The sequence below is a fragment of the Perissodus microlepis genome, chromosome 7, assembly GCF_051167445.1.
Source record: "Perissodus microlepis isolate ML-2025 ecotype Zambia chromosome 7, ASM5116744v1, whole genome shotgun sequence".
In the NCBI taxonomy this organism is placed as follows: domain Eukaryota; kingdom Metazoa; phylum Chordata; class Actinopteri; order Cichliformes; family Cichlidae; genus Perissodus; species Perissodus microlepis.
The window spans coordinates 51,482,156-51,497,810 of NC_140467.1; the positions used below are offsets into that span (position 1 = coordinate 51,482,156).

At 41.2% G+C, this 15,655-nt stretch overlaps 2 protein-coding genes across 5 annotated transcripts in view; both read right to left on the bottom strand.

Moving 5' to 3' along the window:
* LOC146384053 (TNF receptor-associated factor 2-like) overlaps positions 1 to 15,655 on the bottom strand; it is a 97,078-nt gene that overhangs the window by 17,465 nt on the left and 63,958 nt on the right. The window lies entirely within an intron of this gene.
* The window catches only part of tnca (tenascin Ca), a 34,905-nt gene that overhangs the window by 12,079 nt on the left and 7,171 nt on the right, over positions 1 to 15,655 (bottom strand). Inside the window, exons 3-16 of one of the 4 annotated variants that reach the window (XM_084935794.1) lie at positions 13,879 to 15,192; positions 13,256 to 13,519; positions 13,049 to 13,164; positions 12,372 to 12,525; positions 10,558 to 10,827; positions 10,176 to 10,361; positions 9,975 to 10,064; positions 9,569 to 9,832; positions 8,677 to 9,075; positions 7,451 to 7,900; positions 5,670 to 5,945; positions 3,372 to 3,644; positions 2,946 to 3,221; positions 2,568 to 2,840 (exon numbers count right to left, since the gene is read on the bottom strand). In XM_084935794.1, the coding sequence (XP_084791920.1) occupies positions 2,568 to 2,840; positions 2,946 to 3,221; positions 3,372 to 3,644; positions 5,670 to 5,945; positions 7,451 to 7,900; positions 8,677 to 9,075; positions 9,569 to 9,832; positions 9,975 to 10,064; positions 10,176 to 10,361; positions 10,558 to 10,827; positions 12,372 to 12,525; positions 13,049 to 13,164; positions 13,256 to 13,519; positions 13,879 to 15,192 (4,605 nt within the window). The remainder of the gene's footprint in view (positions 1 to 2,567; positions 2,841 to 2,945; positions 3,222 to 3,371; positions 3,645 to 5,669; positions 5,946 to 7,450; positions 7,901 to 8,676; positions 9,076 to 9,568; positions 9,833 to 9,974; positions 10,065 to 10,175; positions 10,362 to 10,557; positions 10,828 to 12,371; positions 12,526 to 13,048; positions 13,165 to 13,255; positions 13,520 to 13,878; positions 15,193 to 15,655) is intronic. The other 3 variants (XM_084935791.1, XM_084935792.1, XM_084935793.1) reach the window with 3 other exon arrangements.

Below are 15,655 nucleotides of genomic sequence, written 5' to 3' on the forward strand. Positions count from 1 at the left end.
ATTTTGGTGTCTTTGTATATTGGTTTTCTTCATGACAATTGTACGTACGTTGCTCACTTTGACTGGCAGATATGCTGACACAGGCGGTTGTAACCAGCAGCCACTTAAGGCCCCAGTAACACAGTCCTAGAGACTTCTACTGGCAACCAATAGTTGCTGAGGAAAAAAACAAGTATTCCAGTGGTTGTTCGAAGTTGAAATCAATCACTAAGCCCAAATTACATGGGTCTAAGACCTATCAGTGAACACATAATAACCACTGGTTGCTAGAGAAAAATGCAAATTCCCTAACTGGTTTTCAGTTGGTTGTCGGAGGTGTTATGTTAGCCAAAGCTTCCTTAACTTGACCTGACCCAAACTATAAGTTTTTAAGCCTAATAAAAGTAGAGTAAGTGTCTATATACTGAATCCAAACTGGGAGCTGGTTCCATAGTAAAGTCTGATAGCTGAAGGCTCTGGTTCCGATTTTACTTTTGAAAACTGTAGGGACCATTTTGAGAGCAAAGTGCTCTGTTAGGGTTAAAATATGTCAGGGCCTGAATATTCATTATTGTTATTTTGCGCATGAGGAGAAGGATTTTAAATTCAGCTCTGAACAGACAGCCAACAAAGAGAAGCTATTATGGGAGAAATATCCTCTCTCTTTCTCGTCCTAATGGGTACTCTCACTGCAGTGGTCAACTGAAGGTTTTTGAAGGAGCTTGTAGAGTGACCTGATTATAATGAACTACAAAAGTCCAGCCTGGAAGTAATAAATGCATAAACTAGCTTTACCACTCTGAGACAGGATGATTCAGAATTTAGCAATATTGTGAAAATGAATGTAGGTAGTCCTCTACATTTGTTTAATGTGCATGCTGAAGATGCCTCACAGTGTTAGTGGAGGCCAAGGTAATATCATCTAATGCAAATATCTGTTTTAGGAATGACTACAATAACCTCATTTTTATCTGAATTTAAAAGTAGGAAATTAGAGGTCATCCATACCTTTATGTCTGTAGTTTATATTTAGATAAACCTGGGTGTCATCTGCATAGAAATTAAAATGTATGCAGTGTTTCCTAATAATAGGTATGTAAATGTAATTGGTCCCAGCAAAAAATCCTTTGTGAATAACGTCTTTGTGGGAAGAAGACTAGCCATTTAGTTGAATAAATTGGAGTCTATTTGAGAGATACGAGCTAAATCACTGCAGCGTTGTACCTTTAATACCTGCACCATGTTTTAAAATATTGCTGGACTGAGGTCTGACAGGGCAAGCACAGAGATGAGCCCACTGTCAAAGGCCATAAAAAGATCATTCAAAACCTTTACTAGCTCTGTTTCTGTGCTATGATGCACTCTAAATCCTGAATGAAACTCTTGAAATAAACCATTGTTTGCAAATGACCAGTTAACTGTTTGTCAGCTACTCTTACAAGAACTATTTTGAGGCCAAACAAAAATCTTCTAAATTAGTAAGATAATATTTCCTCTCTAACATTAAAGTGGCGCATGGGAGGGCTCCACTTTGAGAGAAGCCACTAAAACCTAATAAAAAACTAAACGAGGCTGTCATTTTGAACAACTACATGGATGTTAAACTTGCCTGAAATAATTGTTTTATCTGAACTGAGAAATAAATCAGATAAAAAGTCAAAGAAATCAACTTCAAATTCTGAGGACAAGCAAGGTGGATGATTATTAACACATAAAAATGGTTTATAACTTCTCCGGTTAGGGTGGACAAGACTAAGAGTCGGGTTTCTAAATTCTGTCTAGCTCTTTGGTTGTTTAATAAGTTGGAGTGAAAGATGGTTAAAAGGTGCATGTATCCATTACAAGATGTTAGCGTATCCTAAACGATTATCCTTCTTTCTCACTATTTGAATGACCATAATTTTCAAAATGGGTGTAAAATATTCAGAATGGCTTGAAGCCCAAGAAGTTTTAAGTAAAAAGGTTTATTGCACTCATACAGGAAGAGGGCATTGTGCCATTTTCCTATTGAGTCTTGAGTCTTTTTGAAACGTGATGGTTTGCCCTCTGGTGGCCATTAAATAGAATGCAGGTTTAAAGCACTTCCATACTGGTTTCCCTAGTGCAGGGGTTTTGAACTCCAGGCCACGAGGGCCGGTGTCCTGCAGGTTTTAGATCTCACCCTGGGTCAACACACCTGAATCAAATGAACAGCTCATTACCAGGCCTCCGGAGAACTACAAGACATGTTGAGGAGGTCATTTGGCATTTAAATCGGCTGTGCTGGATCAAGGACACATCTAAAACCTGCAGGACACCGCCCCTCGAGGCCTGGAGTTCGACACCACATCTGTTTTATACTGACTATGGATGTTTCAAGCATCAACAAATGCTTGCTGATTATGAGCGTCAGAAAAAAAACAATAGCAGCTTGTGATGCATGTCAGCTTTGCTCTTAAGGTGTTTCGGGATTTTGACCTGCATATTGAATTCATTTAATTATTCTGCTAAGTTAAACTGATAAAAGGAGCTAAATTCCTTTTTAGTTTTGGTGGAAAAAAGTATACTTCAAGTATTAGAATAAAAGATATGAGTAAAATACGTAGTACCTGTGACAGCGTGGGCTAACACTGTGGGGGTGTGACGCCCATGAGAAATACCGTATAGTTCAATATCATAGCCTGTAGCATCCATCAGGTTAGTGACGGTAATGTTACGGACATCACCAGGCAATCTGAACTCCAGTGTCTCAGACTGCTGCTCAGAATCACTGACTCGGATAACAAAGCCATCAAAATGACCTGACTCAGTGCTCCAGGACAAGCTGAGGTTATGTGGACTCGCAGATGAAGCAGCTATGGGCCCCAACTGTGGGATGTCCTCTGAATAAAAAAAGAACACGGCTTTTCAGTTATGTCGTCCTGCATACATGTACATAACAATGTAGGCGGCATGTCCAGTGTCAAGAAATGCAAGTCATGTGATACCTGTTGTAGCTACAGCAAATAGGGGTTGTGTGTTCTGGCCATCAACACCAGTGGCATACAGCTTTATGTTGTAGCCCGTGCTCGCTTTGAGCCCCGCCATTACTGTGGAGCGCATGTCTCCAGGCAGAGCGCGCCCCATTGCCTGCGAGGGCAAAGCAGACTCTCTGACTTCTACTATAAACTTATCAAAAGCCTTCTCTCTTGTCCGCCAAGACAGAGAGAATCTGTCTGAGGTAATGTTAGAAACAACTAGCTTGGACAAATCAGGCTCTTCAGCTACAGGGGAGAGAAAATATAAAATATATGCATTTATTAAAAAAAGGATAACACATGTATTTGTCACTTTAAAACCCAAGTCAACTTTAGAGTGAAGGTAACAACAATTCTCTTGGAGACTAATGATTTGATACACATAAAACCAATTACCTGTCGATGCAACAATACTGACTGCACTTGTTCTGGATCCCTTGTACGTTCCATAGAGGTAGGCTATGTAATCAGTGCTGGGCCTGAGCCCTGTGACATCATAGGACTTTACATCATGGGATATGTTATACTCCTTTGGCTCCATCAGCCAATCAGAATCAATTATCTCCAGGACAAAACCATCAAACTCTCCTTCAGTGCCATTCCAGAGGATTGAAAAGCTCTCTGACGTTAAGTTCATGATATATATTTTGCCAACCACTGGTTGATTCACTAAAGAAAGAAACCATGATTAGATTGTCACCAAGGCATTTATTCAGAAAATGTTATTATTAAATGACAAGTAAATGATTAGAAACTGATCTTTTTCTAGAAAGAAATACATTTAGCGTTACGGGACGCTCACCACTACCAACAGTAACTGTTGACAGTCTGAGAAGCTGTGATTAAATACATGCATGTATTTTTTTATTTTTTTGCATTAAACGCAAAGCAAAAATCCTGCACCACAGTTATTTAAATACAATTAGATCCAGGATTTTTTAAACAGAAACACAATCTTCACAATTCTAACTGTGGCTGCCACCGCAATAGGTTTGCAATACACAACCATGAGGCAACTGAAGCACAGACTTCAAATTTAATTGAAGGGGAACAAGAATGATGAGGTAAATATTAAAAATCCGCCCGTTCCCTGGATTCCAAAAAAAGCTGGACCACTTCTAAAACTGAAAGCGTATGGAGATACCCGATGATTTCAAACATATAGAAACGCCGTAAAACACAGTGAAGAGAGTATGTACAGCCATGCATGGTTTCTAAAGCTACCAGGCCAGACGTGTTTATTGCTAATGTGACCGAACACAGAAGCAGCTGGACAATTTCTGAAGTATGCAGAGCTTTATTGTCTCCAGTGATTCAGCCAAATGCAGCAAAGCTGATTGGATAGCATTTTACAGAGAATACTATGAAAGCAATTCAACTCAACATTTAAAAAGCACTGTGCATTAAAATGGCTGTGATTTCTCAGCTGTGGCAATGCAGCATTCTTGTTTCACCTTGTAAATTAAAGTTGAAAGTCTGTGTTTGAATTGTATCTCAGTGTGTCCCTTAATATTGCTTGTAGAGCCGTGTTCAAAATTAAGAGAATTGTGTCACTGTAAAAATATTTCCAGGCTCTTGACTGGAAACCAAATATACTCTTTTCTTTACCTTGAATATAAGCAACTTGTAAAGCCAAGGAGAGAAACTCAAAAGGCCTTCAAAAATACCTGCAAGTTTGAGTTGTTAATCACTGACTTAAATTTGAAAATGTGATTAAGCAGATTTCATGCATATGTAGCATGGTTTGGGCATGTTAACGCTGATCAATTCAATGCATAACGCTGCATCAAAGCAATTCAAAGCAGATGAGTTAGAGAGCTAGTTAAACTTCATTTACATGTTGCAGGAAAAGTCCTTACATGCAAGCATGCACTAAAAACAAAATTCAGATGTAAATCGAGGTGATGCTACTGTTAGCTTCATTTTATGTTATTAGCTTTTTACCTTGATAGTGACAAGAAGATTTAATCATTTGCCACCTAGCAGTCCAAAAGGAAATGACCTGTGTTTACTTTGATGTTCCGTGAAAATAAACTTCATCAGAATCCACAAAACCACCCCAGCGTCATTCACACAAACTGAAAGATGACATGGATACTCACGCATACTGTGAGCGCTTGCACATCGACGGGCAAATGATGGGTCATAGTTAATCAATTATACGCTGAATGAGGGCTGATGAGATGAAATGAGATTATCGCACTGTTGCTGTATGACTGGCGGGGGAGGCTGAGAGTTAATGGTTTGCTTTTGCAATCATTGCAGCACATCAGCGCCAGACCGGACCACGATGCAGGGATGGCAGAGGGGGGGGCTTCATGCACTTTGGGATAAGGGGAGCAGTTGGAGGAAAGTCAAGGGGTTTGGGTCAGTGATGAGGCACATGTACGCATCACCCTGCCCTCTCTCAGCTAGACAGAATCAGTGGCTGGAGGGTGAGGAATGGTAAACGGCATGTTGGTTAAGATGAAGCAGTAAAGTGCACTGTGTCCAGGGTGTTGGACATTGAGGCCAATTGGGTTATTATCATGATGTTCTTGTTTCATGCTGCGAGGTGAAGATGCTCCACTGAGAGTGAGACAACAGAGCTATTTATGTGTATGCTTCACAGATGTTGAGTTTAGTAGAAATTATTCATGGAAAAGAAGGACAGTTTAGAGGACAAAAGGCTGCAACGCTGCAAGTTGCAGGTACCTGTGGTGGCTTCACTGTACACAGGTTCAAGGAAGGAGCCCTGATACATCCCATACAGGCCAACCATGTAGCTGGTGTTGGGATTCAGCCCAGAGATACCCAGGCTCAAAGCGTCTCCGGACAGAGTGAGGTTCTGGCTCTCTGCAAAATTCTCCAGGTTTGTTACCTCAATCACAAAGCTGTCAAAGTCCCCACTCGTGGGGCTCCAGGATGCAGTGAAGCCATCCCATGTTATGTCAGAGATGGTGAGGTTCACCACCATTGGCGTCAGCATCTCTGGTAGATAGACATATCAGACTGTGGTCAGCTGGACAGGAAGATGGATTATGCATTTCATTTTAAGGGAAAAAAAAAAAAAAGTACATCAGGAGTATGAGGAGCACAGTGGGGAAAAAATCTCAGATTTTGAGATAAAATTGCAAACACTTGAACACATAAAAGTGATGATCACCTCTTTCATTGAATTTTGAGTGTTTTAATCAACCTTGTTACATCTGTGGTGTTACCGGTCAACCCCTCCCCCATTGGCTGAATGACCTACTGAACAACCCACTGAACGGCCCACTCAACTGAATTTGGTGGTGAAAAATGTTTGTGTTAATTTAAAACAGACCGCTCAATTTTGACCAGGAACACTAAAGTAAGGGGGTGGGGTGCACAAAACTGGAGGGTTAAATTCTCCCCATCTTTTTGTCCCACCGAAGGGCGGAAAATGTGTAATTGGTTCTGTTTGCTTGTCTTTTGTCTGTCTGCCTGTTAGTTAGTTAGCAGTCTAAAATCAACAGTTTTCAAGATATTATTTTGAAATTTTGTCAAATGGTGGGTACCAATAATAGCTTAAGCACATTTTTGGTGAAGGTCAAGGTCTTGCCAAATATAATAAAAATCAGTACAAACTTAATATTATGCAGAATCTTTTTATGGATTGACTTAAAACTAGGCATTGGGGACACGAGTACCTAGATTGGCTAAGCATTTGACCTTGACCTTTACTATTAGCGCCCAAGGACAAAGTTAAAATATTTCAAGAAGCCATATTAAGTAATATATCATATGAACATCACAGGCTGACATCATCATGTTGTAATAAAAACATAATAAAGCATCAAACTTTTAGTATAGTAATAGTCCTTCGAGGGACTTGTGAAATAAAAAAATTAAATAAAATTCCTAAATATTGAACAAGATTGAACTCTAATCCCTTTCATTTTAATCACAAAATAATTTTTCAAAAAACGTTTTACACTCTTAATTGAAATGTTTGATATTAAAGTATTGAATGTTGTATATTTGAAATATTGCAGTATATTGTATATTTATAATATATTTGACATTAGAGTGAAAATTGAATACTAATATTTAATTTTGAGTTCATTATCAGAATTAAATAATATATTCTTAATATAATTTGAAGTATTCTAACTTTTAACAAATTCTACCAACAACATGTTGGAACTTTCCTTCATTTGACATCACTTTTATATTGTTCGTTTAAGTTCAACTAAAAACAACTTTCAAAATTAGAAGTCTCTTTGTTAAATGCACATTAAATCTCAAAATCTCCGATTTTTTGTGGACCTAATACTTTGTTGTGAGGATTTAAAAGTTCAGCAAAAGACAAGATTAGATCAATGAGGATTATCTTTTACAATAAAACATGAAGTATCTGTGGAAAAAGAAATGATTGAACCATTCTGAAATGTTCAGACATAGGAGATAAAAGATATGATGATGATGGATTGAGATGAAGGGCTACAATAAGAAATATTTGTTCCATGTACCTGTAGTAGCAAAAACTCTGAGAGGTAAAGATCGCTCCCCTTCCACCAGCCCTTGCAATGTAATATCATAGTGTGTAGCAGGGGACAACCCTTCTATTTCAGCCTTCCTCATATTTCCTGGTACCGTGGTCACACGAGGTTGCGTTGTTGCTGACGGAGCAGTAAGCTCCACCAAAAAGCTATCGAACGCCTCATCGGGCGCGGACCACGCCAGCTTTACACTAGTGGCGGTAACACTGACTGTGAGATCCCCGAGTAGGTCCAAGCCTGAGCTGTCAGGCTCGGCACCGGAGCTTATCCCGCCAGAATCAGAAGTGGAAGTTACTTCATTATTTAGAGTATCGAGGATGTCTGGGTTTTGAACAGCTTCATTATCCGGAACAGACTGTGGGAGCGTTGATGCATCTTTGATACTCAGCGTAAGCACATCTGGAGATGTGGGCTTGGGTGCTAAGTGAATAAAAGAAGGTTAAAGAATGAATTTCTTATTGGCTCTGCTGGAAACTGTAAAAGATCATGTGAAGAAAAACAATGGGTTAACATAAAAATATAATAATTCTGCACAAAATGCTGTCTTTATTCTACCTGAATCGTGGATATATTATGACGGCTAAATCATCAAGCCATTGCTAAGGCATTAATGACACCTGAAGCAGGGTCATTAACTGTCTGAAGACTCTTGTATAGTCCACTGGTGTGAAAGTATACAGTTGTCTTCAAATTAAGTTGAAGCCATGCACAGCCACGTTCTTTCGGCTTTTGTAAAACACAACTGAGGAGTCTTAGTCATGAGACATGCAGGCGACCTGGTTTAATTTGCTATTAGAGAATCACTCATCTCTCTAAACGGGGTTAATGATGGGACAAGGCTTTAATTTAAAAGCTCAGGTACAAGAAGAAACTGGGACAACCAGCTCAGTAGAAAACCAGTGTGCTTGATAGCTTTAATAATCCAGGCTAGACACTGATGCCACTGTGGATTTCTTCTTGCATTTGAACTTTGGGAACCAAAGAATCAAACGAGATGGATTTTTGTAAAAACAAAGACATTTGTTAGGTTCAAATGGACTCATGCCAAAGGTTATGCAGATGGGTTTCAGTGAAAAAAAAAGTCTTGTGAAATCTGGGAACAAAGAATCCAGCATGCAAACCATATCAGTCTGGCCTCTAATCAGAAGCTTCCACTGAAGGGAGAAGCTGAAAAACCCTAAAAGAGAGACTTATACCTGTGATTGCAACAGCTTCAAGTAGCGCAGCTCGTTGGCTACCTGTTATTCCATAAAGTTTTATTAGATATTCTGTCGATGCCGTCAGGCCATGGATTCTAGAGCCATGGGCATCTCCAGGAAGTTGAACCTCTCTCATGTCCCACAATCGCTGAGTGTCTTTATATTCTAGTGCAAAACTATCATAGACACCACGAGCCTTTAGTTTCCATGACAGATCAAATCCATCAGACGTGACACTTGAGACAGTCAGCACCCCAGGCTCATCCTCAGGCTCGGTCCCAGAAAACTGGGACTCGGAGGGGTCTAGATACACAAAGCTAATGACATTGTCCTCCAAGCCTGTAGGAGTCGCTAGCTCACGGTCATCTGAGTCAGCTAAATAAAATGTGAAAGAGGCTACAAGGAAAACAAGAAAATCAAGAAAGCATCGTTTAGTAACAGATGAAATAATAGTTTCTTGGTGCTGGTCGGCAGCAGATTTATTTCCAGCCAGCAAATCTCTACTTGTATTTCTAAACATGTACACAAATGATCATTTTCAAGCTTTCAGTCCTGGTTGCCTTGGTTACAAAGCTGCGATTAGCATTATATATGCAAAAAACGCAGCTGTTACTATAAACCAATCTTAATTAATTTTTAAAAAAGAATAGGAGATGGATCTTTTTACAGTGGAGGGCAACAATCTCAGGTTGTCCAATGAACAGTAAGATAAAAGAGAATTAATGATGCTGACACCCCTGAACTCCAACAGCTGAACCTGTCTGTAGATCCTTTTAACTTTAGCTCCTCGATGAAATCCTGAAAAACGTAACAGAGCCTTTAACTAAAAATGCATGCGTTCTTATTCATTCTATTCATTTAAACTGTGGAAAAATGGTTCCCTACCCACCTGTGGATGTAGACAGGGAGACGGGTGTGCTCCTTTTGTGCCCCCTCTCTGCAGTCAAGGTAAGGGTGTAGCTCATCCCAGGAGTCAGATTGGGCAAATGATAGGTAGTCGTTGCAGCTGGGAACCCCACCTCCCCAACCTGACCGTCTCTGGAGATGTACACCAGCCTGTATCCACTGATTTTGGCCTGAGGTTTCTGCCACCTGACGCTGAGAGACGTCTCTGTGGATTCAATTTCCTCAAAATCTCTGGGAGGATCGAGGTCTGACAGAAAAATGAGGTAGATAAACAGCTCATTAGTGTCATTTCACCACTCAATTTGTTTCAACACATCCTATCTGTCTGTGTGTTTATGAAGCGGTGTGAAGGAGGAGTGTTTGGACAGCTGTTCAGCAGTGTCTCTCACCAGTTGCTGCGTTTGTGGTAGCTGGGTGGCTTTCTCTCTCATTCTTCACAGCAGTCACTCCGATCCCGTACTCTGTACCTGGCTTTAGCCCTGCGGTGCAGAAAGACGGAAGCTAAATATCCATGTTGGGTGACAAATGCAATTCTGGATATTGCATGTGTGTGGTCAAGCTTAATTTGTATTAATCCATGTGATACTTACTGGTGATGGTAGCCTGTGTGCTATCGCCTGGTCCTCGCTTGAACACTTCCTCACCATGAATTTCCCCAGAGATGGGACTGTATTTTACCCGATAGCTGCTAATATCAGCTTCACTGTTGGTCCACTCTAGGGTGATGCTGTTGTCTGTCTGGGACACAGTCTGAAGGTTCGTGGGGGCATCCAGTGCTAACATAAACAGAGTTTCTTTCATTAATTATGTAATGACTTGACACTTGTTGACCTACAATCATACAATAAGCTTAAATACATACTAATACAACATTAGACTGCTCTAGTTTGTAGTGTACAAATGCGTAGAAGTCTCAAAATATAACAATACAGTGAACCAAAACAGAAAATACAGTTATTATCACAAGACAACCTGTAGTGAATGTGGCAGTGACAGGGTCACTGGTGATGTCTCCACTCCTGGAAATGAGCGACACTGTGTACTCGGTGTCTGGCCTCAGACCATCAATGCTATACTGCTTGTCTGGGGGGGATATATCCACACGATTTTCATCTGAAGGGTCAAAGCTGGGCATGTAAAACATGGTGATTCCATCCATGGGAGCCACTGGCTGAGACCAGCTGATCAGAGCCGAGGAGTCCGTAATATCCTTCACCTCCACCTGCTGAGGGCTATCAATCTCTAGATTGGGTAATTTGGTAAGAGAAGGAAAGTTGGATGAGATATAGAGGGAAGAAAAGATGCATGAAGAAACATGATGTCATCTAACCACAACAGAGGTACTGATTCACTGAAAGACAAAAAATGTGAAGAGTGGTAATTGTCCTAGAAACGGATGCATCCAGGGGTTATTTTTTTCTAGCTTAATATTCAAACATAATAACTTATTTGTAATCAATGTAAGCTGTATATTTGGCTCTATTTAGCTAATTTTGCTAATCATGCTAACCTAAGATGTTGAGTATGGTGAACACTTTTGCTAAAAATCAGCAAGTTAGCACTGTCAGTGCAAAAATATTAAGTATCACTGCTGGTTTCCACTTTGGTTATCCTGAAGATTAAAGGTATTTCGGCATCATAAAGTAGTAGAAGATGCTAATACATGTAGCTTGCTAACCAAGCAACTGCTTAGTGTTTCAAATATGTTCTTGTTTGGCTAAAAAAACAGCACCAAAACAGCAACATCAAAACCAATTCATGGCACCGCAAGCTATGTCCATCTCTTCTAGTGTCATCTTGCAAGCTAAAAAGTACCTTTCCAAAAAACTATGTCTACCTTTGGTGTCAATAAGAAGAGAAATGTCTCTAACAAAGATTTAATCAGTCTCTGTATGTGTAATTCATTATCTAAAAATACAGAGTTCACAATACAAATTCACAAAGAAAACCTGGATAAAGAGAAAGTAATCGTTGTTTTGTTTGTACGTGTTTAAACATAAAATACATCTTGCATAACTCAACTTGGATATCAACCACCACAACAGGAAAAGTCATTATGAAACATAATGTGATTCCCTTTAAGTCTGACGTCATATCACTACCTGACAAATCTCCTGTGTTAACATGTGGAGGAGACATTTTTCCTCCACATTTTGGATCCATGCTAACAAAGGACCACTGGGGGTACAAGGGTATGAAAAGTTTAACCTCGCTTATATCATTCCTCTGTGTCGACTTTCAGCCTATACAAATAAATGACATCAGAAACAAAACGGTGTGATACCCAGAGAGTCCATCAACACAGTCCTGTTAACTAAATGATTTTTCCATGCTCAAAGGAAGTTGTCTGGCTTGGCGTGCCATATTGATGGCGTAAGGAACTGGAACCATTTCATAACTTAATGTATGGAGTAACTCGGCAATAAAAGTTTCAACGAGACAAGGACGAGAGCTAAGAGCAAAAGATTTATTGGAAGAGGAGAAAAAAAAAACTATGACATGGACATGCTATGCTTAGCTTCAATTAGTTTGAGTTATTACTCTTTATCCTGAATCTGTTAGATGGAACTATGGAGAGCCACCTGGGATTTCTTCTTGTAGTTCTTCTTTTCTTTCTTCACTCTAGGTCACATTGCACAGGCAAAGTGCAAAAGTACTAATAGCTGCCACATAGTGCAGGAAAATTAAAATCTTCTCTGACTCTAATGTGATGCTTATGGTCGAGAGTTGATGAAAGGCAGCCATAAACTGCATGACTGTAAATATTCTGTGTGCAGGAAACTCACTGGTAGTGAATGTTTGGGTTGTTTGGGGTCCTCTGGTGTTGTTCTTGATGATGTTGATGGAGACTTCATACTCCTGTCCTGGTCCAAGCCCTGATTGGAAGAATTGGTTCTGAGAGGGTGGAAGGGTGCTTGAAACTTTTCCATTTTCTTCTTTCTGTAAAAGTTACATAATATGCAATTCAAGTTAAAGTAGAAAATTTACATTAAACTTGACTGCTGTGAGAAAATCAGCTTTTGGCATTAAAATATGGTGCCTCTGCTTTAGCATTTTCATTACCGTTTAGGTTATGCTATGTTTAGTGTACCGCAGGCAGTATATTTCTTCATGCAAGGCACAAAAAGGCAGGAGCGGGAGCTTGAAGGTCAGAAAAGGACAACACAATTTAAGGCTACAGAATATTAAAAGGACTTATCAGCTGGCACATTCATTCCTTTTCGAAGAGTTGGTTGGATTTTGCCTCAGTATCTCAGCAGCAGTTTTAGCCACAGTTCTATAACATCCAGATTTGCCCTCACTAAACTTTTCCATATGTCAAAGCAAATTTAATGGTTACCACTAAAATAAATCCTTGTATTGCTGAGACTTTCAATAAGCTGGCGTAGCTTATCACCTCTGACTTTTCCCCTGATGGTTAATAAAATGCAGGCAAGTCCTCAGCAGAGATGGGGAGACTCACCATGTTGCGGAAATAGATCTCCCAGCCATCAAAGGGGATGTCCAGCTCGTCCCAAATGACCTCGACTGAGGTCTCTCTTACTGATTTGAATCTTAACCCTTCTGGCTGCGGAAGGTCTAGGGGGGACAGAGAGAGAATGAATAAATGTTTAGTATCTTTTTCTAAACCTATTCACAGCAAATGAACACAGAAACAAATATGGCATACCTGTGGCCACCCGTGCACTCACAGGGATGCTCCTTTTGTTACTCAGAACAGCGTAGACATTAATCAGATACTCAAGACCAGGCTCAAGCTCTTTAACAGTTGCAGCGGTTTTGTCTCCAGACACAGTGAACTCTTGGAGAAGACCGCCAGGAATTGTGGGCACATATGTGACGAGATACTCTGTGACCAGCATCTCATTGTTCCAGGACAGGCCGACAGTCTCACTGGTGACCTCCCCAACAGTTAGGTCCTTTGGAGGAGATACTGGAAAAAATCAAGATAAAAAAACAGCTGAGGGTGTTGTATTAGACATTTTCTCAGGCCCTCAAGTCAGTGAATATCAACCACGTAGAGCTAATGCAAACTCCAGATGCACATCTGGCTGTGGTGTGAAGAACTGCCAAAAAAGCACAAACCGAGTACAGACAAGGGCAGCACAAAAACCGAAACCCTCTTTTATATTCACCAGAATAGTTTCTTTCAAGAAGAGTGGTGAGTGAATTTTGAGAACGGAAGGAAATTACATCACTCTGCATTTGCTTTTATGGTGCACTTAGTTAACACATGGAAACTTTCTAAAATTGTGAACTGTCAAATCCTTTTTTTTGTCTAGAGACTCTTACCTTGTGAGCAGTCTTCTCCGATGTATCCCTCATCGCAGACACACTGACCGTTCACGCAGTGCCCTTTGTCCTGGCAGTTGTTGATGCAGCTCATCATTGCACAGCTTTCTCCTTCATATCCGATCTCACACATGCATCTTCCGTCGACGCAACGCCCCCTGTTGTTGCAGTTATCTGGACAGGTGAGCACGGAGCAATCGTCTCCCGAATAGCCTTCGTGACAAATGCACTCTCCGTCCACACAGTAACCGCGGGTCAGGCAGTCGTTGGGACAAGCTCTCTGACTGCAGTCTTCTCCTGCAAACCCTTCGTCACAGACACACTGACCATTGATGCACCGGCCATGGTTCCTACAGTTGTTGGGGCAGCTCAATTCACTGCAGTCCTCACCAGTGAAGCCTGCGTGGCATAAACAACGCCCCTCGGAGCACTCTCCACGGCCGTAGCAGTTTGAAGGGCATGTGCGGATGCTGCAGTCCTCACCGGCGAAGCCTTCCTCGCATACGCATTGACCATTGAGACAGCGCCCCCTGTGCAAGCAGCTGTTTGGACAGGACAGCTCGGAGCAATCGTCTCCCTGGAAGCCAACATCACACGCACACTGTCCATTTATGCACTGGCCTCTGTTGTTACAGTTGTTCAGACATGCCAACTGGCTACAATCTTCACCCTGATACCCTGTGTCACAGATGCACATCCCACTGAAGCAGGTTCCTCTACCGTTACAGTCATTCAGGCAGGTGAGCTGACTGCAGTCTTCTCCACTGTAGCCAGCTGTGCAGACGCACTGGCCATCGACACAGAAACCATTACCACGGCAGTTGTTGGGACAGATGCGCTCTCCACAGTCTTCCCCGGCGAATCCTTCATCGCAGTAGCAAGTTCCATTCAGACAGCGTCCACGGTCGTAGCAGTCTTTGGGGCAGATAAGCTCAGAGCAGTCAAAGCCAGTCCACGGTTCATCACACACACAGTCTCCGTCATCACAGCGCCCACGGCCTAGGCAGTTATTGAGGCACTTGCTCTGAGAACAATCTTCGCCAAAGAAACCATCCGTACAGACGCAAATGCCACCCACGCACTGGCCGTGCACGCTGCAGTCCACAGAGCAGGCCTCAAATGAGCAGTCTTCTCCAGCGAAGCCTTTAAAGCACTTGCACTTTCCATCCACACATTGGCCTCGGTCCTGGCAGTTCTTTGGGCACTCGGGTTCGGTGCAGTTGGGTCCCTTCCAGCCAGGCTCACATATGCAGCCACAGGTTTCAGCGCTGAAGTTTCCATGACCATTACAGTAAGGTTTTGTTCCCACTTCACCTTTAAAAAAAATGCAGCATAACAATGACAAATGCAGTCAACTTGACATTTGGAGAAAGCATGCTTTTTTGACTTTCTTGTTGAGAGTTGGCAGTGAAGAAAGACTTTTCTGTATGCTATGAAGAGCCAACAGATGCATAAGCGAATGTGTATTTCCTAAAATGCCAAACTATTCCGGCTTATTTTAGCAGCTACTGTTTTCCTTCTTTCATTGGTACTGACACAACTTTATGTAATCCCTTACTGATCCAAAAAATAACAAAAAAACATGCAAAGTTAATAGATGAGCTGGTGTCCTCTACTGTACAGCTAAAATTACACCCCCACGTTAAATTCCAAAGAACTCTCAGCAGATGAAGGGAACAGATGTGACTCATGAACGAGCCTTGTGGGGTTACAAAGCACTTTTCATTGTAGAGTCTGATAAATAAAGGATTGTTTTACTTTGCTGGCTCTAACAGGC